Source organism: Neodiprion lecontei, chromosome 4, assembly GCF_021901455.1.
Source record: "Neodiprion lecontei isolate iyNeoLeco1 chromosome 4, iyNeoLeco1.1, whole genome shotgun sequence".
NCBI classification, from domain to species: Eukaryota; Metazoa; Arthropoda; class Insecta; order Hymenoptera; family Diprionidae; genus Neodiprion; species Neodiprion lecontei.
The window spans coordinates 36,104,328-36,129,547 of record NC_060263.1 but is presented as its reverse complement, the minus strand read 5'-3'; the positions used below and the strand labels follow the sequence as shown (position 1 = coordinate 36,129,547).

Sequence of the window (25,220 nt, the reverse complement as noted above, 5' to 3'; positions counted from 1 at the left end):
GAAGCTGCGAGCACTGACTGAGCTTTTGCTCCGGTTTTGCGTACACACCTCATTTAGCCAGGCGTTCAGCCGTGACTTAAGAAGAGTCGTGTTTTCAAAACACTTAGATATAAACTGATTGCGAGCCTGGATTTGTTGGCACGAGATTGTCGAAACTTCTGAACACGCAACGAGAAGACTATAGATAGTGGATATTTGGAAAGATTTTTTATTTTGTATAACAGCGATCGCGATCATGGTTGTAGAATAATTGCACAATTCAAAAGCGAGGAATTCGCCTGTGAAATTCACGTTGTAGAAATAATAGAATGTAATATTTTATACTTGTAACCGCAGAGAAAATTTCACGAAAAATTTAAAAGAAATAATTTTAAAAAATAAATAAATAAAAGAGAGGTATTAATGACGATTGAATTTTTGATATAATAGGACGGGCAATTTTCGAACCCAAAAAAAAAAATGATTCCTTCTATTTCCCGGGTAGGATCGATCGGGAAAAGTTTGCCAAAGATAAGATTACATTCCACAGCTCGCGGTGATTTATATGCAGAAATTACAGAATTTCCCGATTCTGCAACCGTCTTGTTTAAACTTAATCAAATTAAAGATAATCGTGATTCGCACTCTCGGCTCTTTACCGCGTTTATAAATTCCGCAACGCCCTCGGGCTGAATTCTTCAATTTCAGTTGATTCGAAATAAACACTCGGTATATCTAACATAATGACAATCGAATATAATGAACGTATTTTGGCAAAAAGTAATTGATTTAACGTGCAATAAGTTGATAAATAATTCATTGGTTAAAAACGAAGTGCAAAAATTAAAAAAGCTCATTTCCAAGTAATCATGCAAGTCGAGCATTTCTTCAATACCGTGAGATTGAAATTTGATTAAGTCGATACTGCAAGCTTGGAAAAATGGGAAAAAATTTGAACAACAACTTTAGTGATCGAGTAAAATAAAGCTGCGAGCAAATATCGCGAAGCGGTTTTCTTGAGACGCGTCTGAACCGTAACTATCTGTGAATCATTGCGTTTGACATTAATGGAGGTTCAGAAGTGCGGGACTTGTACAGTGCCTATACCTATATGAGAGGTGAATTTAATAACTCAATAAACCGCGACCCGCCGCTTGACCGATTATCCAGAATTCCCCACGTTTAATAATCTCACACCGCGCACATTTACTTACAGGCGTGGGTGTAACGCCCGATCGAATTTGCACACCGCAGCTCTTCACCTACGTATTATTATGATAGCGAGCGGTATTTCAGACGATGATCGATGACCCTGCCAATTAAGGACGGCGCGGGCGGTTCGCCAAAATTGCGCGAAATTTCTAAGGCGTCTTTATTACGCCGGAGGCAGGCGGACGGACTCGACGAAGTCCTCGAGGATCCTGCAGACGACCGGCAGGATCCTCTCGGCGAACTCTGAGGACCCTCATCAGTTGAGCGAGTCTTTCGTCTTCTAAGCTCTCGGGACGTGTAACCTTCGTACAACGTCGAGTTGACAAATCCCGCACTAACGGCTCGTTGTTCGATAAATGTTTTGAATTCGCTGAATCTTAATCGGCGCAATTTGGTTTCGCGAAATCAGGAACGATCGATTGTTCTTTTGTAAGCAACTGTGCCGCAATTACGCGCCAATTAACCGAATAACGCTAAACTGATTTTTCGCTGTTGCACCGGAAGTTGAATTTGTAAGAAAATTTTTATTACTGCGACGATGCGAGTCTGCGAGTTTTCTCTTCCACATCCGTCAAAGTAAACGCGTGTAACAATCTCTGATAAAATACCGGGCTGAGTAAAAGTTTATTTCACATTTATTCTTTCTGCTTGTTTTCTTATACCTTCTTTTTCGAAACAATCGTTATGTTTATTCATGGTTTATTGATTTAGCTGATATTCCCGCGGTGAAAAGCCTCGACCTTTCGTTTAATACCCACATCACTTCAGTGCCTGTATTCCAATCTTACAATGCATAAAAAAAAACTCACAGCGAATGGAAATGAATTTTGCACGAAATGTTTCCTCCGCACGAACTGCGAATACTATTATTATTAACGTAAACATCGGTAGTACGGATTGCTGTATAATTACTTGCGAGTCATTTCTTGTTCTCGCGACGTTTAAAGTACAGGGTTCAACATCAAAGATATGTATAGAAACTGTATAAAATTTTTTGAAAATTATATATTGCGAAAAATGACTACTATCTGAGTTTTCGTCTCTCGGGTATTAGAAAGATAATAATATTATCACGTTGACGCGAGCTCATCGGTACGTTTCATCTGCTAGTGGCATTTGTAGTTCGAGTAAGCTCTCAGCTGTTCAATAACGAGCGTGGGTTGTCCAGCAGAAAAATTCTGTCCTCTACGATTCGCGGTGTAATTATCAAACGCAGCCCGCGTGCTTCGGAATGTGAAAGAAAAAAGTACCTACGCAAAGAAAAAAAAATATACAGCGGAGTCGAAAACGTGGGATAAAAATACCTCAAGCGTAAAGTAAAACGATTGCCCGTACGTCACTTTTTTTTAACAGTTTTAATCACGTCGATTTTAACAAAAACGGTAGATTTTTAAATTTATAATTAAATTATTATTATTATACGTGTATAATAAATTCAAAAGAACGATTCCAACGATTTCGGTCTCTAGAAGTGGCGTCAAACGATTCTGCGTTGCTAGGAGATGTATCGTCAAATTATACCGTAGCCGCGACAAAAGTATAACGAGCGAATAATTCAATTTGAAGATTAAATTCACCCCAGATTGATATATCACGGACGTACAGTTCGTTTCGTGAATATAAATTATCATCCGTCGAGAAGTCGTATTGTAAAGTGAGCCATATTACAAGTATAATACTTTGGTATACTTGTATGTGTGAAAACTGCAAAAATTATAAAGGGCACAAAAGTTATCGGATCTGTTGAAAATGTTCGATCGAATGAAATGTAGCAAAAATCGCGTGTTATACGTGAGGCTGTTGCGAGAGATTATTATTATGCGTTATTTGAACTTCGCAGAGGCAGATGGGCGAGTTGAAAGTTTGATATCCTTGAATTGTTTCTCGGTAACGATAACACGAGGAACCGGAGTGGGCGGCGGGTTGAATCTAGAAATGAAATGAAATTCAAACAGAATTAACTGTCTCAGTGAAAATTGGCCGACGTGACGAGTAAAAGCGTATTTGCCGGTGGAGAGACGACGCAGAATTTGATGTGGTGGTTTCGCGACGATACAGACATCAGGTAGTGAAAAATTTCATAGCTTACTTTTCTCTTCCTCTTTTTCTTTCGAAATTTTAGTAGGAAACGAATCAGTTTCAAAGCCGAATAACAAAACGATAGCTAGAACGCAATTCAGAACCGTGGCTATAAGAAAGCAAATTGTATGCGATTGCGAAACGAGTATAATAAAAGTAAAAATAATTTAATGAAATCCCGCAGGAACAGAGCCGGGATATAAAATATAAAACGATTTCTTCGACTCGTGCGAGCTCAACAGTACGCGAAACTCAAGAAGGAGAAAAGAACTTTTGTCACCCTACTTTGTATGTATTCCGAAACGAAGTTTTCTCGACTTGTAAAGTGAACCTGCGGCAGAAGCGAATGATTTATATCAGCGCCCTGGGCCTTTCAGGAATTTCCGCAGCTTCCAGGAGAGAATCCGAAGCGCGAAAGCTGAGAACGTACGCGGAGAAAGCACCGCGCGGAGGCTTTTTTCTCTCCCAGCCTTTTCCTTTTCTTCCTCTTCAAATCTGTTTCACCTTTTATCAGATGATGGCTTTCCGGGGAATTGAATCTCAAGTTTTAAATATTTACAAGGTTGGATAGTGCAGCGTGCGAAAGACCTGCCGAATCGCGTTTCATCCATGACCCTTTACGTAAAATGCTTTAACCGTTAAAACTCGACGAGAGAAATACCTCAGCTCTACTTATTGACGGCTTTTCCAAGTGCACAAAGTGCACTTTAAGCCCGGAAATTGATCGAACGACCGCGTTCACGATTTCGCAGAGCTTATATACATCGTCTCGTAGGTTTTAAAGGAGAAGTGCTAAAGACCGACAAAAAATGTACGGAATTGTGCAAAATTTTACTGCGCGGCTCTGTAATGCGAGGTGAAAATTTCTAAAAATTTATGAAAAGTAGAATGACATAAATTTTACTAATTAGCGTGGTCATTGTATATGTTGAAGATTTCGAATCGCATAAAAATTAAGTTTCGATCATTTACAGTTTCATTGTAATGGTTTGAAAAATGATTTCAGTTCCTTTACACCGTCCATTTTTGGTAATTCCGATACATCATCCCACGGCATTTTAAATCGTAGATACGGATGAAAGGAGGATTTATGGTAGCTTTTTTCGTTTTTGCCATCTGCGAAGTACACAAATCATGAAATTAAAGGGCAGAAACTTTCGCGAATGGAAGTTACGTTATAGGTATATTTCGAGATATTTCGTGGTGACCTGTGAACTATTTATTCAGAACTTCTGATTGCTCAAACTTTTTCGATTATTACATACAGACGAGCCACAATGAAAAGTGCGAAACCCGGCAAGAAAAATATAGATATATAGGTATTGTGATAACTTTATCAAAAAGGAAGCTGACGTATTCAACGAAATTCTTGAATGTCCAATCTGGTTATAAAACGACTATAGAGCTGGGAAAGAAAAGTTGGTGTACAGATTTTTGAACTTCAATATTGTTACTCGAGTGGACAGAAATAATGACACGAGCGAAATGAAGTCCGTTCAAAACTGTGTAAACATAATCGTACATTTCAAAAATTCTAAGGCAAGACACGTGTGAGAAATTTTTCTTTTTTATAACTGCGACCGAAGTTGTAGGATGAACTAACAAAAAGGGGTGATGATGAAAAATAAGTTGAAAAGAGAAGATTTCTCCTCGGAGTGGATAAAAGCCGTGCGACAGAAGAGAGAAAATGAGAAACGGTGGTGCGAAAAAAGATTTCAACTCTTGAGTAACGCCAGTCCGCTGCAAATCTGACGACCGGTGAAATATGGAGCTTCTCAAGACCGCAAGGCTCACGGGGCTGAAGCACAGCAGGTGTTCGTACAGAGTTCACCTCATTTTCTGCTTACGTTCTTCTCCTTCGCTCTGATTTATAGCCGCGAGTACTGTAACTCGCTTACGAGAAGAAGAAAACTCTTTCTTCGCCATCTTCATTTTTTTTTTTCCCCCCCATTTCTGTTGTTCTTTTACTTCTTGAGATTTCTTGTTTTGCAACGAAAAACACTCTCCAACGGTAAACTTTTTACTAACGATAAGAGAAGCAGGATTCCCTGTGGATAAAATTTTCTGCCCCTATACAGATATATAACGCCGGTTTCTCCTTCGTTGGATCCTCCCATGCGGCTGAGGCAGGCAACCCGAGTTACACCTTATTATACCGGGCTCAAACGTGGGAACAACGACCTCGGCGCCTAGACGTAGGCAACCGAGGGTTACAATTTCATTCGTGGGATGGCAAATTGTAACTCCGGTAGCCTATCTGTAGGCGCCAAAGTGTCTTGTTTCTACGTATGCACGTATGGAGTGTACAGAAGGAGAGATATCTTAGGTTTATAAAAAGTGAGCTGATTTTTGATGTAAATATGGGTGGCGCTTATTAAACGTAAATTGCCTATCCGAAGTTAGCTGAAGTTGGTTTAAAATATAATAAGTATAACTGTGTAAATAACCTCAACATTCAATTTTGTATCAATCAGCGCCACGGTAGTTATTCTATGTACCCTTATACTCCACATTTCCACGTTTAGGCCCCTATATATATATATATATATATATATATATATATATATATATATATATATATATATATATATATATATGTAACGGAAGTTTTCTGTGAGACTACCCTCTGAGCGTTAGTACGTAGGCAACCGAAGCTACGTGACGTATTGCTACGTATTCGAATTACAGCTACGGTTGCCTATTAGTGGGCGTTGAACGAAAGCTAAATTTTGTATTGCTTCGTGTTTGACATGTAACTAGAGCTGCCTATTTTCCGGCGTTACGTGTTGAGTTCCGGAGAAAACTTCCGCGGTACATACGCAACTTGGTTCATCAATCAGAATAATTTACGTCGAGGGTACGGATGGCGGTACATCCTAAGTAAAGTTGGACGAGCATGTTTTTGTTACACAGCATCACCGTCAGTGAAACTTTACCTAACAGTTTCCGCGTTACCGTTAATTGTGTGATAACAACAGGCTGCTGAGCCGCTAGAGTTCAACCCGAATCACGTTACGTGTCCTGTGGAAATCAGCTAACAAAGCGTGAAAAGCGTAAAAATGAAATATCGTTTCGATATTAGGGATCTTTATTACAATATTGTGGGTCGTACAAGGAGAATAGACACGACGTGATTTCCCATGTGTGAAATGAATGAATGTAGTGATGTTCAGTCGGTCAAGAAGAGTGTATTCGTTATCCCCATTTCGACACTTACGCGCTTGTCTCGAGACAATGGTTTTAGTATTGAATTGCCTACGCACACGAGTTTCTCGTAGTTACACGCCAAACCAAATTATCCGCAGTGCATATCCGTGTATGTATATTCAATAGTAATTGAGAAGGCAGCCTTTCGAATGCGATAAATTATCGGCTATCCGCTGAACCGTTACTTGGGATAATCTTAACCCGTCTATTGTGATTTGTATAATTTGCAGCTACGGCCTGTACGTTATAACTTCGACCCAATTTAATGTCGAATTTGCTACAAGAATTGCTTCTCAATATTAGTCTTCTTGTTGTACTGATTGAAAAAAAAGAGGAAGGAAACATCAAATGTTGCGATGTCTTTCGTCACTTGCGTCATAAAAAAAAGAACGTTTCATCGTCAATTTTCCCCTCCTTGTACAGTAATAAGCTTAGCGTTTATCAAGAGATTAAAAAAAACCGAAACCTCGCTACAGCAGTTATCTATCATATATCACATATCTACACATATCTATAGCTAGATAGAAAATTTGAGCAATTCAATTTTCCTGTAGAAACAAAATAATGGTTGATGATCATTGTCCTAATTAGTTTTTATATCGATTTTGAAATATAATTCAGACGTCACATACTTTTTGGATATTAAATCTATAGAAAACTGACTTCGTTGTTTTTTTTGTTTTTTTTTACTTGGCTCGTAACCAAAATTTACTGAATCTCGGTTCATTGCACTGCAGTCTAATTTTTCGCTTGATAATCAACAGATAACAGATAAGTTGGTTCCGGTAATGTATAAACATTGATCGACCGGCACAGATGGACCGTGTCATATGAGTGAGATTAAAACTTATTTAATGATTTTATTGATTGAAGCAATTTCGTTACAAAAGTCTATCAATCGCCAATTGATTAATCATGATCATCATCCTCGTCATCAATTAACTCCTACTATAAAAATAATAGCAATAAAGTCAACAGAAACAGAGGAGTACTTATTGTTAGGTACGTCTCAAATACCCATACCTAGAAAGAATTAACAAACGGCGAAAAAAGCTACACAATAAAGTTCGTTAAAAAGTTTGCTTCGAACCCAAAGGAAAATATGTATAAAAACTATTGCATGTCTTACATCCACAATTCATTCGTTAATGATTTGATATTTTTTTCTCTTTTTTTTTTCATACGCGTGTAATGTTATTTTTGTCAAGTTTAATATTAATATGATAAAATGCTAATATATTTCATTACTTCTTAACACTTATACAGCGAGTTGTCAACTCGACGGTATCAGCTTTTATATTCAATATTGTTCATATAATAATCATTCAATTAATATGTTAACGCTATACTTAATTGCTAAATCTGAGCCGCACCCAACGAGACCACAAGACGAATTTTTCATTTGTTTCTTTTCAAAGTATCAATCAAATATCCTTAATTTCCGCGATACATGCAAAAAATTTTATCCTTACCTAATTTCACACTCATTGTCAGCAAATTCTGAATCTGCCTTACTCATCATTTTTCTTTCATCATGCTATCACTATTTACACGGGCTATGATAATATCTATAAGGTCCTAGTACAGCGATTATTTAAGAAACTAGACTTACTCCTTTTTATCAACCATCTCGAGCAAGTTTCGTTATAAACAAGATTTTTTCCAATTCTTACTTTCTCTCCATTATCTGTTTTCCAATTTATAAAACACGATTGTCCTCAATTTAGTTTAACGAATGCTGATACATTCGTTAATTTATTTAAGATCTATTTATAAACGGAGATGTAAATATTATTTCTTGTTGGAATGTTTTTAAGAAGCCACGCGAGGTAATCGCACGAATAATAGAAAAACATGATTGATATTGTTGATTATCAAAGTTCAGAATACAAACAATAGGTACGTGTATACATATATATATATATTGCAATATTCATTGACGCTTAATTTAAAAACTGTTCAACAATTATCAACTATAACAACAGAATAATTGATTCTCAACGTGATTGGAAGTTCTCGTTACGTGCGGTCTTCTTTGCTGGATATAGTGCATCATATAATCTATCTGTACACTCACAACCGTTCAGATACACAATAATATCAACATATTTAATATTGGACCAGGACAGACAACAAAATTGAGAATTGATTGAATTTTTAGATATTTTTTCACTTTTTTTTTTGTTAGTTTTTCTTTTATATAAAAGTAACGTAATGTTTACAGTACAATATGCGTTTATACATTTGATAGCAAAGTGATGTCGAAAAAGTATTTTTTTTTTTTTCTCAACGTTTGTCTAAAAGATCATTAATATTATTATATTATTTCGTAAACTGTTTAGCTTTCTTAATATTACGAAAGAAAACGAAACGAGAGAGAGAGAGGAAATGAAAGATAGAAAGAAATAAGCAACGACAAACAAGACGTAAAAGCAATATTATGTAACTATTTCTGTAACACTATCATGTACGTTTTACGCACGGTAGTACTGTAACGGATTATCGATAGAGTAAAAAACTATCCTCAAAAAATAAACTTGTCTACTATAGAGAACGAAATAAGGAAAGAAAAATCCTCGAAGATAATAAATCGATTTAATGACGTAACAGGTAAGTGTTTCTCTATAAATCAGATGTATCATTTCAAATAATATGATCAGAAATTTTATTTCTGTCTATGACAAGAGAAGGGAGAAAAACAAAAAAAAGACCCAGACAGATCACCTCGCCATATAATATTCATATACTCAGTTTCATTCAATCGTAAATTCACATAAGTAAGATATTATAATAATTTTTCTACAAAGATATTAATTAAAACTATTTTCAGATCAATGCCACGATCGGAGATTAATTAGTTTTTTTTTTTTTTATCTTTATATTTTCTTTTTATTTATTTTTTTTTCAATAAAAAACTCCGGTCCGAGCTCGGATTTGAAAACAGCGGATCTATATAAGTCCATATTAAATATATTTTACAATAATATTATCATTGTACATGAACAATGTATGCTCTACACCATACTTTGTTAACGCCGGCTAACCAGCACAACTATCGTGATCAAAGGTGTTACATATTGGCAAGCAATAAAGTTGTTTTCGAGAAGTTGAACCTCTATGTATGCAAATTTATATTTAAAAGTGAATATCTATTATTTCTCCTCAGTTGAGTTACATCTGAAGAAAAAAAAGAATAAAATTTTATAAGCATCTGAAGCAGGAATGGACAACGTGATCAATCCCGAGATCTACCTTTCACTGTCGAGACTCTGTGCGATCTAAAAATCTCACATCTTTACCACAGAATTAAATAAAATATATTTTCTGGCCTAATAGCCACGATTGACCGATTCAACATCCCTGATCTAAAGCGACTGCTTTTCAGATGCTCAATTTCAGAAATTAACAATATCTATAATAATTATAGTAATATTATGATAATAAAGATGCGCTGATTAGAATGACGATTAACAGTAAGGTGTCACTTAGTTAAAATAGAGGAGGGGGACTGGATTTGTGAACCCCGATGTGTGCGCCGCCTTGGTACCTGTTAAAACATTACAATCTTAGAATTTTTTCAACCAAGCAATTACCTGCTAACAAAGAGTACAATTTTTAAATTATATTGTTAATAATATCTAATATTGTAACATCACATTTCAAGTATTTAGTAGAGCATTCACAGCAAAGTGATTTGTGGCAAAGTAGTAATGTCTTTAAACTTTAATTAAATGTATAATTATACGATATGAATAATCAAGCATAAAACTGCCTGTTTTCCTTTCTATGTTCCGTATGATTTTTTTTCTCTGTAATTAAACTTATCTAGCCATATATTTACCTAATGTCAGAATTTGGGTACCAATTATTTCCATATAAACATTGTACAGTTAGTATTTGATTGTTTTTAATTTTCAATTATTCGTGAAACTACGGAACAAAACGTGTAAAATTAATTAAAAAGAAAAGGACTGGTCAACAATTTACGAATCCATTAAAAGAAAGATACAACTCAAAACTTTACACAATTCATAGAGTGTACTGTGAAAAGCTCGAGGAAAGATGGGATCATGTTTTATAAATTCCAAAACGTTAAAGACCGACTGAATAATTCAATTCGATTAAACTATCAGTTGTCCCTTTATCTTATGGTATGCACATGAAACGCCTATTTCACAATGATTAGAAATGATATAATCATTGAAAAGACCTCCCCACCCATATTACGGCATCTGAACACACAACTTACTAGAAACTTGAAATGATGATAAATGAAACTAACAATAAATGATCAGAACCGTTTAATTTCGTAATCGCGACAAGTTTTACATTTTAAATAAAAATCCAATTACATTGGAGACTGAAAAGTTACAAAATTGTTCGTTCCAACGCCGTAACACACTTTCCCAAATTTTTACCAATCTTGACAAAATTTCTACTCCATTTTCCATCGAGATTTTCAAACACGAGGCCAATAACTCTCGAGAGTTGAAAAACAAAGATGATAAATCAGTCCAACACTCACATGTAAGATGTGGTTAAAGTAGGCGGAGGGAGGTTATTCTTTCTTATCCTCATTGGTGGTAGAAGTGATGGTTGTTGTATTGCCTGTTGGAGTGGTGGCTGTGTTAGCAGCGGTGGTCGGCGAAACGGTTGCCGGGCTCAAGGTAGCAGCTGGAGCAGATTTTTGAGGTTCCGAAGAAGGTGAAGAAGGAGGTTGAACATCGGCTGGCGCATCCGTCGCATCTTGGCTTGAGTCCGAACTGTCCTTAATTTCGTCATCTTTATCATCTTTTTTCACTAAGTTAGCATCTGTTTCGCTCTTGGCGTTTTCCCGTAAATCCTCTGGCTCCTCCGTCGTTTTCTCATCCTTGGAATTTGGCTCTGGTTTCTTTTCCACTACCGTTACCTCTTTGCTCTCTACCGGCTCTTCGGGACTCTTTTCTTCACTTGATGGTTTGTCGACTTCGTCATCTTTGATTTCATCAACTTCCATTTTTGTCGATTCGTCCACGGAACTCTTGTCATTTTGATTATTCACAGTCTCTTCTTCCGCATTGTTTTCATTGTTTTTATCTTGCCTTTTCGGTCGCCCGCGTCCACGGCCCGTTCCCTTGGCTGCAGTTTCCTTTTTCTCCTTTTTTGGAGGAGATGGAGCAGGCGTTGGTATCCCCAGTCCACGAACTGAGCTGCGAGTACGTCTTCTACCTTCAACCTCTCCAACGGAAGTGTTTAGTCCCTTTAAAAAAATTTATCATCATTGATAAGCGGCACAAGTCAGCTTAATTTACTATAAAGCATGGAAAGAACTTCGAAGATTTCTTACATTGACTGATTCACATTTCTTCTTCGATACTCCTCACACAAATGAATCGAAATTGAAAGTTTGTGAGATCGACGAGCGACACAAACATTCATAACGGAAAGCCAAACGATTTACTTGATCGCAAATTGTATGATAACCATAAGTCAGTTCCGAGTACGTGTTTACCGTTATAAGTTTACATAATTTTTTTTAATTCAATAATTAAAAATTTATTATAAAAGAAGATAAAAGACAGATTAGCAGTTGGCATTTTTGTAAAAAATCAAATCTAAGATTTCCTCAAGTTACCAACTGTCTATATCTGATTACTAGTTTACCTGCATTTATCTACAAACTATAGTTCAAGTGCTGTACGTGCGTATATCGTAAGATAAATCTGGCAGAATGATACGAGGATAATTCATAAAGAGCGCTTGTAGGGCAAGCGGTGGGGGAAACCTCTCCCTCTAGTTCCCCCACTTGGGGCTTTACCCCCACTTTTACCCCGCCAACGTTCGCGTAGGCAAAGCCGGCGGGGAGGCAAAATGGAGGGAACTGATCAGGCAAGGGGGTGTAACCTTGGCCTCTTGGATCTTAGGAAAATTCCCTGTAGATTATGCAAAAAATTTGGGTTAATTTAACCCAACTAAGTAATACCTTTAATATGGCCTCGCCTTCCTGGGCTGTTCTTTCTAAGGTCGACAGCCTTTTTGAACCTCCACGTTTATTTTTGGTCGGAGTTGGTTTATCCTGGACTGTTTGGTCCTGGGAAAACAAGAGGACAAATGCATCAGTTTATTTATCATTGGGATTAGGTGTCTCTGAAGTAAGCTGGTGAAACCGCTAGTGACTGACTGAAGCGATAAGATTAAAGCGAGTTGGACAGAGACAAGAGTTTCGTTTGTTTCAATGTATGTCGTTGGTTTTCTTTCTTTTTTGTTTCCCGCCATTTTGATTTTACCACGAAAATACTTGTAGCGCAACGAGTATGGTACAAAAAATGAACTCAACATTGTTAGACTTTGCTAACGGAAAATTGTTGTAGAGGGAATATAAACGATTTCCCGCCTTTTTAATCATCTGCCGGCGTGCACCGACTACTCCGGACGAAAGGCGCAAATAAAAAAAACATCCTCCATCTTTGCCACTAAAGGACAAATAGTACGGCTTTGAAAAATCGCTGAATATGACATCACGCGTATTAAGAGGAGCTTCTCGAATAATATTAATCTTCTGCATCTAGACGATTCACAGCGAGCCTATAATTGCTTAATACCCGCATACTGGAGAGTTGAGAATTTTCGAGATACCGAGCGTCGCCCCGTATTTGAGGGACTTACACGCCGCCTTGGCATGGAAACTCGGCTTGACGAAGGATTTTCACTGCTTTTCACGTACTTACCTTAGACACATCGTCGACACTGTTATCGTTCTTGGTCTCTGCTTTAATCTCAGACATTTCTTCGTGTCGGAATCACTCAAAAACACACGGAAACCACTGATTTACTACTAGAAATCGCAAGGAGCCCGGTCGCACTGTTTATACGATAAGCAAAGATGGCGGGTAGCGTGGGTCACGTGACCTCGTCAAACGTAGAGCGGGACGAGAGCCGCGCCACCACCCATCGCGTTCCTGAACTATAAACACCCGCGGGTTCGCTTGCGCCGATTCAAACATTTCTATTTCAAACATCATTTCAGCTCCCGCATGCGGCTTTTTCCCGCGCCGCTTTATCATTCGTACTTAAAAATAGTAAGAGCTGCGAAGTAATGTGAATATTTTTGACGCTTCTTTTTCAAATGGTGTACAAAGTATTTTAAACATATTTTTCAAAATTTTCGTGAATACTTCGAAAACTAGTTATGTACTTGCGAATACTTTTACTGTATAGTTATCGAAAAAAAATACATTTGTTTATCTCTAAAAAAAATTTAAAAAACAACAATAAAACGAAATAACTTCAAATTATTAACTTACGATATTGATTATTCCTAGGAATAATTGTTTTTTTTTTCGTTCACAAATATTTGCATTTTATTTATGGAAAAGTTGGCTTCATCAAATAGATGTGGAGGGAAATCAGAAAAAATATATTATTCTGGTGAAACTCTGTTTCCCATTTTCATCTTGTCTACATAAGTGGGATGAATCCAAAGCTTTATCTGTATTCAATTCAGCAATTAATACCGAGATTAAGATTCATATACGTTCTCGGGCCAAGAATTGCGTCTCTTAAAAAGCGAAAATAATCAATGAATTTAGTAAATCAATTGCGAATAAAAAATGAAGGAAAAATAATGACATTGATTTTATGACGATCTTAATGCTAACGTGCAAAGAAATATCAGTACCTTCAATGTCGAAGGGTGAAATTTCCTTAGAATATTTATGTTCCCATGATAAATAAGGTAAGGTCCTAATTTAATTTTTGGTACTCGCACCTCAATGCGTAGGCATTCGCCTGAACCAAAACCTTGCTCTAAAGTCATCGCTGCATGTTAAGAAAGCCGGAGCAGTCGGAGAATGTACAATTAAACGGACAGGGCCATTGTGACCCAATGATAAAAGCTGCTTTCTGGAAGCGTTTCGGGAATTCCAAGCACAAAGAGAGGTTGTAGCCTCATCCGGAAACATCACATAGTCTTCAGTATGATTAAATATTGCTTGAGCTTTGTGCTCCTGTTTTCCTGTGAGAAAAAAATACAAGATATAATTAAAAATGACCACAAGTTATGATTTTTTTCAAAAATGCACGAACTTTCGTTTCGCAGACATAAGCGTGATTTACACTTCGATTTTGACTGAAAATGACAATGACCACTACATTCAACCTTTATTTTGTAAGTAGTTACAATTTTAATCTATTGGTAAATGTGGATCACGCGTAAATGAAAAACTTTGACATGTACCAAGAATTATGATTAACATCTCAAGTGCCAGATCAAAGAGACTCGAAAACCTTTTACCTGTTGTACCAGCACCTGTGTAAGCAATCAAACATCTGCTCGTTGACAGTTCCCACAATTTAATCAAAGAATCTTTTCCAGATGAGAGTAAATACTGAAAATGAATATCAAGAATTTATATTCATATTTTTTACCAAGACACTTTAGTGACATGGGAAAGGACATCCCTGAAATTCACAAAGACAGCAAAGTGTAAATATAATTCTCAGCTGTGTTTGCCTTAGTCACGATTATTGACGTCAGTTTAATTTATAAATTAAAGAAGAAACATACCTTTCCATTTCTTGTAAACGTCACGGAGCAAACCTCGTACCCGTCGTGTGCTTTGACAAAAGTATTTATACACCGATTGGATACACCATCCCATAATTTAATACTTCCATCCTTACCAGCAGAGGCGTAAGTCTTACCGTCCAGACAATATTTAATGCTGGTTATACCTGCCGTATGCTGATGGCTGGGTATACTAGATACAAAGCACTGTGCCGTATTTACATCGTACAATCTAACGACAGGATGATTTGTTCCAACAACAAGAAAATCACCAGTCGGATGAAACGACAAGCATCTGATCTGGTCGGCGTCTGTTATAGTACGAAAAGCTTTCTTAACACTTGCTTTACTGAAGTCAAAGAGCTTGACTGAGAAGTCTCTGCTCCCGGAAACAAGTATTGGCTCCCTGGGATGAAACTCTAAGCAAGTCACCTCCTCCAAGTGATCGTACAGCGTTCTGATCACTGGATGCCCCCCAGTTTGATCACCAGGTGCCATTTCGTCCGGTGCAGATTTGGCCAACATTCTGTCAACATCTAAAATCTTTATCGAGGCATCGACGGAGCCTGTGGCAATTAGCTGTCCATCCGCCGAAAATGCTCCTGCTCTACAATTTCCTTTGTGCGATGTAACATACGCCGTTTCATATTGTGCCGGTTCTGGTGCCTGCGTCTGAGCCTCTGTTTCAAACTCTAAATCTAAACCAGGACCAAGAGTATTATCGACATTGGAAAATGTCGGTAGATTATTTACTTCTTTTTTTGTACGATCTGGCTCATGCGCAGCACCGATTAACATCAAATGCAACAATCTATCTGAAGGTGGGCAAGGCGGCTCAGCTTGTATCATGTTCGACAATTGAACCGCCAGAGTTTGATGACCATCATAGAAAAGTTGGCTGAAAAATATGTTTTCCATATAACTAAGACCACTTTATAGATTAGTAAACACAATTTCATTACTTCGACAAAATGACCAGTCATACGCTTATGTAAAAATGTGTAAACAGCAGGATTTGTGAGACTGTGCCTCTTACAATTTGATATGTAAATGAAAGAGAAAATCAAATCAACTTCTGCCTAATATTGTGATATCACAGTCTGTAATTGTTAGGCAAGGTGTTTCAAGATGTCACTGGGAGTTGGGAAAACTTAGCAAATTAGTGAAGTATTTTTCGCAAATATTCTATATCTGAAAATTTTCTTAGAAAAATCCGATTCCTCCGATATCCCTAATTATGGTGTATAAACTTTCATTGCTGGATACCTTGTCAAATCAGTTTTTCTAAACCCTCTAAGGGACGTATGAAATGACTAGTTTTGCAATAAGATATGAATAACCATTTAGTTAATTATCCGTAATTTTTTTACGAAAACACAAATTGAAGCAATGGTGTCTGAACATAACGAAAACGTGTAATGAGAAGTTTGAAGTAGTGAAAAATTTGAGATTTGCTTACCTGATCATAAGCCGATAGAGCGATTCTCTGCTTTTAATAATATTCTTCGGATCCAAATCTGGCTCCTTCATGTTTGAATGATAATCTCTATTCTCCTTCGGCGACTGAATTTTGCTGGTTTTATTTTTTCAGGCACAAAACGGAATCCGAAAATACGACCAACGACAATTCGTGATTCGCCTCTGTCACCGTCGTGGTCTCTGCGAGGTGAGAGGTTATGTTATGTTGATGCATTTTGCCTGTCGAAGTTAGTCGCACGCATGTCGCACGATTGGATATCGTAATCAGAATCTCAACTCTCTCCATAGGAATTGCCAATCGCATAACCTCCTCTCAGGATACAGGAGAAATGCCACAATGGCTGCTGCGAAAAGCGAAGTTGAATCGAGTCAACAAAATTTGACAGAAAGCTCAATCAAGGACTCTAAGATCAAACTGCGACCCACCTACGAACATGTTATAAGAAAGAGATTACCGCCACGTTTACCGAAAAGTGACAAGGACTTCTATATCACCAACAAAACAAACTTCAAGGTAACCTCAGGCACCCTAACCTCATTTGGTGCGTTTAAATCACATGATGTTCCGTACCATTTTTCAATTATTTTATATAAATATCCATGGTGTGGAGTTGGAAAACTGACAAACACTGTAAACCAGTCTCGTACCTTCTCTTTTCAGCTTGTTTCTGGTAATTACAATTTCCAACGCTCCAGCTATCAGAATTTATAAATTCTTGCTTATATTTTGCACGATTGTTGCTTCATTGTAAACAAGAATATAATTATGCATGATTTCTCATAATACTATCGACTCTGTTTAAGGCTCAGCTGAACAAATGTGAAAAACTACTGGATTCCGGTGAACAAGAAATTGTTATTCATGCTCTTGGTGCTGCGGTAAGCAGAGCTTGCAATTTGGCCTTACAATTGAAAGAAAATCACCATGGCACTGTCGATTTGGACATAAATACGTCGACTGTAGATATAACTGGTAGGTAAAGCTGGGCTAGGATTTGAACATTGAATTGTTGAGTATTAATGGTATAATTAATTTGACTTTTATAGATGATTTTGAGCCTATCACAGATGACGCTGACTATGAGGTAAATCAACGGCAAAATTCAGCCATTCATATTCGAGTGTTCCGCACAGCATTGTTTGAGACATTCAAATAAACACATACTATTAATTTTAAGTGAGTTTATTCAGTCTGAGGTAGTGTTTGGATGTAAGCTTTATATTTTATGAGACAATGAAGAAGCTTAATTTCCATATTTGATATTTGTTTTTTCTTCATTGTGAACTTCCTCAAGATGATATTTTCCCTCAACGAATTAGTGCACTGGCTGGGTTTAACGATATTTGAAATATGGATCAATCTTGTATCATTGACAATATTTACGATTTTGCTAGCCATGAAGATAGATAACAATTATTTCGCAGGCAATGGAGGCTGGTGGATTATATTCTCGCCATTATTTATCGGTGATGGCTTGAACACATATTTTTGTGCAATTATTTTCATAAGAATGCAAATGGATGGAGTAATGAAAAGTGCTATACTTAGAGCACTATGGAGTTTGACTTTTCTTTTGTTAGTTTTTGTTTTCAAGTATTTACTTTGCAAAAAATTGTCAGGTCAAAGCAGTCTGGAATATTCTGAAGTTTTGAGCCCTGTTTTTATTCTCTTACAACTTATTGCTGTCAGGGCTTGTCAGCTTCACTGACCCAGGGCTTTAGATAGAAATGATCCTGTCATAGAATTTTCTTTACAACAATCTTCTGTATATGTTGCAACTGAGCTTATGTACACAATACGATAAACTGATGTAAAGTGCATTAGTGTCTACCAAAACTTTATTTATGGACATAAATAGTTCCCTTAAGTGCGTATTCAAACAAATTTCTCAAACTAATTTTAAGTAAGAATTGTGTTTATTTTTTTCCTTAAGCATTATCATGATATCTCAGATAGATAATTACGTTTGTTATTCGTCAAATATTCATCTCTTATTTCAGTGCTGTTAGAAGTGAAAGAGACTGTCAAATGCTTCAAGTTCCAAACCACTGCTTGGCATAATTTTAACTTTTGGAGCTATTGAAAATTACATTACATTATTTTAAAACGAGTATCCCAGCTTGGTACACTGATATTAAAATCTAAAAGTATTTATACGTGATAAATTTATGCATAAATATTACATCGTTTATTTCGCATTTGATTCTTTTTAATGTATATTGCGCAACTGTTAGCTGTGGCCCAATGCAGTGAATTAAATAATGCAGTATAATGTAAATTAGATTAGGATTAATCTTAATTTACTTAGGTTTTATATAATCAAATATAAAATGCGTATGTAGCAGAAGCTGTACAAATAACCGAAGATACAAAATTCCTGCAAAGTATGATGTGTAAATACAATGAATAAAAGTAAATTAAATATTGGATAACTTGTGCAGTTATACTTAGTTCAATTTTCGACCTATAGTTAAAAAAAAAAAACAATCACATTAGGCCAATAATTTAAAACTGCTAATAAAAAAGGTAGGTTCTTGACAACATTAGGAACTGAATTACAAAGTAAGTAAAAAGCGAGTATTACTAAAACTTACATGTTAATAAGGTAAAAATTATTAAAATCCATCATGGTCTCATTATGAGTATTTTGTATCTGAAATACTTGGAGTGCAATATTATATAATCAGGCTTATACATGAATATGAATGTATTTGCTATAATAACAGTTATCATCTCTGATACCATATTCTGCCAATATACCCCAATAATGATTTGATTAATTCTATTCTAAACATAGAGCTTGTTAGCTGTGGTGAACAGTACTTGACACACACCAGGTATTCAATACTCAACTACAGTATACATTGAATGAAACATCCCATTTAGTCTCGTTTAATGAGCAAAATTAAGCAAATTTTCACGATCAATCAAGTCATTAAATTATCTTTGAATTATCAGAAATGCGTCAACTTCTCGATATAAAATGATGTAAATGTATCATTTTGTTTGCCTAATTAAAAAAATTTGATGATGTAAAATTATTACTGATTATTATAGCATAATAATTATAATTTCTGTTATCTTTCATATTTCATTCATATTTGAGAACTAATTAAGTTTTAGTTAATTATTCTATTCTGATAATCATTCATTTTGACCCTAGGTTGTCGGTCAGTGTTTAAACAGGGGAAATTGATCCTAACAATGCCTCGACTCCAATCCCAAAAATAAACAATTTAGTCGTTGTAGCCTGTGACGACAAGCACCCTCTTTCCTGCAGCCTCCCTTTACTTCCCTTTCCTACCCTTCTCCAACCAAGATCAATATTCCTAACCAAAGGGAGACGGAAAACCCCAACGTGATGTGGAAGGGGTGTGAATCAAAGCACTCTATAGCCAAAGCCTGTTGCTGCTAGCATACTTGAACCTGTCTTGGCTGAGAAAGTTTTAACTGGGCAGATAATCTTGATTGAGTTTGAAAAAAGAGCGACAATAAAGACTAGTGATGTGTGGTGAGCTCATATCAAAAGATTATGGACAACCTGGGTAATTGGACCAACGGTGAGTTTGTAGCATATTAACATTGTTATTATTTTATTCTTACACTGACGAAATATAACATCTTTTATTTATCATTTAAGTATGTATGCCACTTTTAGAAAATCGAATAAGAAGCAAAGAATTAACAAGCAGAAGTGTGATAGCTCGCTGGAACCATAACTCTGGCTTGGCAAACTAGTTTATGAAAAAGCATAGTATTGTTCAATTTATCTCTTTGTGAGTTCAATATTTTACTATTTGCAACTCCTTACTGATTGGCATATATTTCATCAATGCTGCTAATAAAATTTAGACAAACATGAAATTAAAGTTATTCTAGTGGCTTAGCAGGGTAGAATCAAAATCAAATACTTCTATCCTATCGTCTCGCTGGAGGTACGTAAGAGAGTTCCATGATATGAAATTATGCAAGAATATCAATTTTCTGTACTCTATAAACTTGATATAAGAAGTAAGATTCGTGGCAGCATGTGAACTATTCATGTGAAACACGATCATCTCGATATTGTGAACAGGTATTATCAATGTGACAACACCAGTACCAGGGAGAAATAGCGTATCCAGTTTATCAAGTTCAGAACCAGTTGACAAGCTATTGATCATCGCACCTTCGTTGGTGGTGGTGAACCAGGATTTACGATGGATATTCTTATTACACACCTATGGTTTTGCGTGCCTCTTTTTTGTCCTCAGCTTCTACACATTTTTCTCCATACTAAATTTAAGGTATTATTACAATCAGTCGTTCGTTAATTGTAATTCCTTCTCAAATGTATAATTATTTTTGTAAATAGGGTGTAAAAATATTCGCGCAAGTGTACATAGAATGTATATCATCTCATATTTTTCAGATCTCTTATTTCAAGTCGCCCCTTTATGTCAACTATAAATGTATTCCTTTGCTTACTCGGTGCTTCGAGGTCTGGTTGTCTATTCATAGATCCATACAATCTTAAAGAGGTGAGTGATGATAAATATTAGAATACAAATGATTCAACAGAAAGTCATGAGAACATTTTTTTGGCACCCTAAACATTTAGGCTTAGCCAACGTACATACCTTATTTTCATAATAGAGGAAAACTTTAAAAAATCATTCTAGACCATGCCTCGAGTTATTGGCTCAATAATGTGGGACATCGGATTTCCATGTGTGACTTCTGCTTTTTGCCTGATACAACTGGCTTTTCTTCAACTAACACAGGTGATACATTCGTTCTACAGTATCTCAAAGAGCATAGTGCTTCAGCTGATAAAACTTATGCAATTACAGGAGACGCTGACTATTAAATATACAAACAGTCTTTGTCATTTGTCGTTAATGCAACAGCACAAGTTTATTGATAGAGATATATTAGTGGTACTGTTGACTTAATTGCCTTATGTTGTATGCTTATATCATCGAAGAACAGGATGTTTGAAACCGGTCCTTCAAATGTTCACGTAAATCCTTGTCAAGTAATTAAAAATATGCATACATATTAATTTTCAGCTCAAGTTTGGTCCTGAAAAGCTGCAGAAAGAATCTTGTCTAAGTCTAATAATTACGGCTCATTTCTCCTGCATTATAGCAAGCGATGGCGTCCTTGCCTTTCACAATCATTACATAGCCAAGTATGTGATTCAAACTATATTCCTTGTATGGAGTATTATGCTGTATTTGACTTTTTTGCATGCTGGCTACAAAGTCATGCATTTACTAAGAACTGTGCCAAATAGTATGCTAACGCGGGATAATTCTCACATGAATCAAAAAGGTTTGTTATCGAGCCAATTATTAGTAATATATAATCAAGCATAATGTCTTTTTTAACATTGATCTCAGTCGAATGTATGCAAAATAGCTATTTAGTAATCTTACATGTTATTGTAGGAATAATGCAGCTTGCTATGCTTGCGCCTTACAATAATTTAGCTACCTCTGTGGCCGCGGCGCTTGTACCAACTCTACTTGGGCCAAAGCTGCGAGCGTCTGACGATAATAATGTGCCTGGAAGTATAGCTAAAGATTCTGAGCATAATCAAAGCTTGAAAGGTAGTAGTAGCATTGCGCTAGAGGGACCGAGGACAGTGAGTATTTAATCGATCCAAATAAATGTGACAACATATATTTTCAGCTCACCCGACAAACATAGCAACAAAGAACCTGGAATCTAATCGCAAAGATCCAGTTGCTTCATCAACCGCTTTGGGTATTCAGTTACCACCGTCAACGCAAGCTAATCAACCAATACCAGCGATATCTACCGTACCGGAAGTTTATGTCAGACCACCAACTCCAACACCGTCAACTGCCAATCTACCGATCATTACAGTTTCAAGCCCAAGCCGACGAAGTTCATTGGCAAGTAGGAGAGGGAGCGACATTTCTGGGTCATCTAGACGTAACTCTGAGTGCAGCGTTAGATTCATCAACGAAGAACAGACATCACCTTCTACAGAATCACGACGCAATTCGGAGTTCAACATTAAGCAGCCAACCAATTCAGAAAGACCACGGACACCGGAAAGTATATTACGGAGACATTCAGAAAATATTACACCTGCTAGTAGCACCAAAGACCTGAGAAGATGCTCAGATTTCACTCACGAAAAAAATCGCAGCTCCCAATTCGCAACCAAGTTGAGACGGAATAGTGACTTTGGTAACAGAACACCGAAAAGATTGCTTTTAACTGAAGAACAGAGACTGCCTAGCGTGCTGGATCATAGCCCTACAGGTAAAATTAATATTAAAGATTGACAGAAATGCTGAATTCAAGTACAAAGTAAAATTTCTTAAAACACAGGAAGAAGGCAGTTTTTATGTATCGAAATTCATGGCTGTTAATTTTTATAATATTACAGGTTCGAGACGGAATTCGGACATAGGCAGTTTGATGACGACAACAAAATTAGACTCTCGTAGAAACTCAGAATTCTCCTGTCGAAGGAATTCCGAATTTTTCCAGATCAAGCCTTTGATAATAAATCGTCGGAGTAGTGACATAAGTATTAGAACACTGGATAAAAGTCCGACACACTATAATAGCATTGTCCCTGAAAATCCTGAGCTACAAGAAAAATCAGAATCCGATTCTGATCAACCAGATTGCAACGAGAAGGCGGCATTGATGAATAATAAACTGACACACAACAAATGCAATGAAAAGGATGAAATTACTAAGACGAGGAAAAAAAATTTGTCATGGAAAAATGACAAGTATAAAGACGATCCCGAAGAGATTACAGCAGAAAGCAGTTTACTGCCAGATAATGCAACAACGGAAGGCAGAATCACGGTAACGTACAGATTTGAAGTTGACTTATTGTTGAATCCAGAAATAATTTAATAATATTGGGATCTCCGATAAACGAAATAAGATGTCTTTCAGGGGGCTGATTTTACACTTCACTCAATATTAAATCATATTGCATATGTAAATAGAGCTAAGTCTGATACACCGCTGCATATACCGGAGGCTGACACAGCAGCAGCACGAAAGTTACAGATACGAAAAGTCTTGAATGTTACCTACGCTACAGCAATTTTAGGAATAATTTTGTGCGTTGCAGATATTGGTAGGATATTTGGTCCTTACGGTAAGATTGAGAAATGTTAATACTATTCTTTTAAGCTAATATAGACTTTTGCCAGCAAATTTTGAATGCGAGGTTAACCACTTGCATCTTTTGTACGATTAATATTTTTAGGACTTCTAGCAGAAACAGCTACGTTTGGCACAAGGCATAATCCAGCACAAATTCCACAGCCATGGCCCTGGCTACTATATCAAACCTTGTGCCGAGCACTGGAACTCATAATGGGATGCGCTATGGCGAGTATAACTAAACAGCCATCGGTAAGCCCACGTCATCAGTATCTGAATACCTATCCCAGCTATAGCTTACGCATGAAACAAAGAGAAAATCTTTACATATGAAGCAATACTCAATTTCATTCTGAAATAGACTGAAGAAAAAAGAGAAAGTATATCTCAACTGCCTGTAGATATTCAAAAACTCTCTAGGACTTTGAAAGTTGTTTACGCCGATAGGAAATTGTTATTTTTGTGGAAAGGTTGAAAAAAATACATTCATGTTGAAAAATAAATAACAAAATGTTGAATTCAAGCACTATTGCTACAGATAATCATTGCACGTAACAAAGTTCTTGAGGCTTTTACGAATTTCCGGTAGTAATTCTGACTTAAAATTCAAAAGATGAGTGGCATGAAATAACAGTAATTGCTGATATGACTATCTTCCAAATTGGTTCATTCGATTTCCTAAATTGTTAAAAAATATAAACCACCCACTGAGTGAGACTGTACTTTTCCAACTTGACGATTCACAAAACAATATGATGTATGTAAAATGTTTATCAATATTAAAAAAAAAAAAGTTGAAACCATGGAAGATTGAAAAACTGAAAATAGCACTGAATAGCCAAATTATAGCAATAGTTACATGTGACGTTTTAAAACAGTGACTGTGTTCAACTGACAAAGATTAAAAATAAAAAAAGAAAAAAGAATATATCACTTCATACATAAAGTCTTTTTCAAGAAATCTATTTTGATCGATAGTTATATTTTTAACATTAGGTTTAGTTACGAAATATAAAACATATTTTTCCCGCAGTCGTAAGTGTGTATATTTTAATTTTTCTATGACCTTTTGGTGGTCCAAGGCGAAATGAAAAAAAAAAGGAAATTAATAAATGATAACAAATTTTTTCAATAATATTGCCATCGAGTTAACGGACATTCCAGAACTATTGCGGTTCACTTATATAATTCTGTTATAATTTTGTTACAGCCGCAATGGTAATAGACTGTATATAACCCAAAAGCTTTAACTTAGTTTAGTTACTGGTAGGGAGTAAGGGAGTAATATCATGTGACAAAATATCCTTTACACCTTAGGCAGTCCCTTTGAAAGTGCCCTATTCTTGAATGTTCAACAAAAATATTTAATACTAAAACTTGATGTTTAAGTGGTTAAAACTACAAATGAAACTTGTAACTGTGTTGTGATCCTATATGTGATATGCGTTTAAATGTCTACTATGAAAGGCCTCATTATGCCTGTGTAAGATTGTAAAATTTTAGTCATCTCCAATTTGTTGGTGTAAAAATTAGATCTAGATTTTGTCTTCACCTTTGGAACGAAGAAAT

General features: G+C 36.3%; 5 protein-coding genes across 13 annotated transcripts; 3 read left to right on the top strand and 2 right to left on the bottom strand.

Moving 5' to 3' along the window:
* Positions 1-7,180: 7,180 nt before the first annotated feature.
* On the bottom strand, positions 7,181-13,362 carry LOC107219593 (putative uncharacterized protein DDB_G0271982). Of its 2 annotated transcripts, XM_015657854.2 has the most exons (4): positions 13,185-13,361; positions 12,440-12,547; positions 11,003-11,716; positions 7,181-10,024 (listed from the first exon to the last, which is right to left on the bottom strand). In XM_015657854.2, the coding sequence occupies exons 1-3, from the start codon at positions 13,239-13,241 to the stop codon at positions 11,036-11,038; spliced, it is 846 nt and encodes a 281-aa protein (XP_015513340.1). In that variant the 5' UTR covers positions 13,242-13,361; the 3' UTR covers positions 7,181-10,024; positions 11,003-11,035. The 2 variants fall into 2 exon arrangements, with proteins under 2 accessions (XP_015513340.1, XP_015513339.1); XM_015657853.2 differs by having other exon boundaries at positions 7,181-11,716; positions 13,185-13,362.
* Positions 13,363-13,671: 309 nt separating this feature from the next.
* On the bottom strand, positions 13,672-16,694 carry LOC107219573 (cleavage stimulation factor subunit 1). The gene is made up of 4 exons (XM_015657830.2): positions 16,482-16,694; positions 15,023-15,920; positions 14,750-14,843; positions 13,672-14,470 (listed from the first exon to the last, which is right to left on the bottom strand). The coding sequence occupies exons 1-4, from the start codon at positions 16,550-16,552 to the stop codon at positions 14,226-14,228; spliced, it is 1,308 nt and encodes a 435-aa protein (XP_015513316.1). The 5' UTR covers positions 16,553-16,694; the 3' UTR covers positions 13,672-14,225.
* A 120-nt stretch (positions 16,695-16,814) lies between these two features.
* LOC107219574 (ribonuclease P protein subunit p20) lies at positions 16,815-18,931 on the top strand. Of its 2 annotated transcripts, XM_046738604.1 has the most exons (4): positions 16,815-17,015; positions 17,306-17,474; positions 17,549-17,586; positions 18,503-18,931. In XM_046738604.1, exons 1-4 carry the CDS (start codon positions 16,839-16,841, stop codon positions 18,509-18,511), a joined length of 393 nt encoding a protein of 130 aa, XP_046594560.1. In that variant the 5' UTR covers positions 16,815-16,838; the 3' UTR covers positions 18,512-18,931. The 2 variants fall into 2 exon arrangements, with proteins under 2 accessions (XP_046594560.1, XP_015513317.1); XM_015657831.2 differs by lacking the exon at positions 18,503-18,931 and having other exon boundaries at positions 16,816-17,015; positions 17,549-17,762.
* LOC107219575 (transmembrane protein 203) lies at positions 17,797-18,322 on the top strand. Its single transcript, XM_015657832.2, has one exon. The coding sequence runs from the start codon at positions 17,797-17,799 to the stop codon at positions 18,208-18,210; it is 414 nt and encodes a 137-aa protein (XP_015513318.1). The 3' UTR covers positions 18,211-18,322.
* An 857-nt stretch (positions 18,932-19,788) lies between the features above and the next one.
* On the top strand, positions 19,789-24,529 carry LOC107219595. 7 transcript variants are annotated; one of them, XM_046738600.1, is made up of 11 exons: positions 19,792-20,062; positions 20,161-20,278; positions 20,578-20,788; positions 20,914-21,022; positions 21,164-21,265; positions 21,554-21,818; positions 21,935-22,096; positions 22,179-22,781; positions 22,909-23,342; positions 23,436-23,643; positions 23,755-24,529. In XM_046738600.1, the coding sequence occupies exons 4-11, from the start codon at positions 20,939-20,941 to the stop codon at positions 23,982-23,984; spliced, it is 2,088 nt and encodes a 695-aa protein (XP_046594556.1). In that variant the 5' UTR covers positions 19,792-20,062; positions 20,161-20,278; positions 20,578-20,788; positions 20,914-20,938; the 3' UTR covers positions 23,985-24,529. The 7 variants fall into 7 exon arrangements, with proteins under 7 accessions (XP_046594558.1, XP_046594555.1, XP_046594559.1 ...); XM_046738599.1 differs by lacking the exon at positions 20,161-20,278 and having other exon boundaries at positions 19,790-20,062; positions 23,764-24,529; XM_015657858.2 differs by lacking the exon at positions 20,161-20,278 and having other exon boundaries at positions 19,791-20,062.
* The last annotated feature ends 691 nt before the right edge of the window (positions 24,530-25,220 follow it).

Coding starts and splice junctions, on each gene's coding strand:
- LOC107219595 (XM_015657858.2), top strand. CDS start 20,035: ATGGACAACCTGGGTAATTGGACCAACG. Junction 20,789..20,913: donor TTCTCCATACTAAATTTAAG/GTATTATTACAA, acceptor CATATTTTTCAG/ATCTCTTATTTCAAGTCGCC. Junction 23,343..23,435: donor CAACGGAAGGCAGAATCACG/GTAACGTACAGA, acceptor GATGTCTTTCAG/GGGGCTGATTTTACACTTCA.
- LOC107219593 (XM_015657853.2), bottom strand. CDS start 13,241: ATGTCTGAGATTAAAGCAGAGACCAAGAACGATAACAGTGTCGACGAT. Junction 12,548..13,184: donor GTGTCGACGATGTGTCTAAG/GTAAGTACGTGA, acceptor TTGTTTTCCCAG/GACCAAACAGTCCAGGATAA. Junction 11,717..12,439: donor AAGGCGAGGCCATATTAAAG/GTATTACTTAGT, acceptor ATTTTTTTAAAG/GGACTAAACACTTCCGTTGG.
- LOC107219575 (XM_015657832.2), top strand. CDS start 17,797: ATGATATTTTCCCTCAACGAATTAGTGCACTGGCTGGGTTTAACGATA.
- LOC107219573 (XM_015657830.2), bottom strand. CDS start 16,552: ATGAAGGAGCCAGATTTGGATCCGAAGAATATTATTAAAAGCAGAGAA. Junction 14,844..15,022: donor CGTTTACAAGAAATGGAAAG/GTATGTTTCTTC, acceptor ATTCATTTTCAG/TATTTACTCTCATCTGGAAA. Junction 14,471..14,749: donor CACAGGTGCTGGTACAACAG/GTAAAAGGTTTT, acceptor TTTTTCTCACAG/GAAAACAGGAGCACAAAGCT.
- LOC107219574 (XM_015657831.2), top strand. CDS start 16,839: ATGGCTGCTGCGAAAAGCGAAGTTGAATCGAGTCAACAAAATTTGACA. Junction 17,016..17,305: donor CCAACAAAACAAACTTCAAG/GTAACCTCAGGC, acceptor ACTCTGTTTAAG/GCTCAGCTGAACAAATGTGA. Junction 17,475..17,548: donor GTCGACTGTAGATATAACTG/GTAGGTAAAGCT, acceptor TGACTTTTATAG/ATGATTTTGAGCCTATCACA.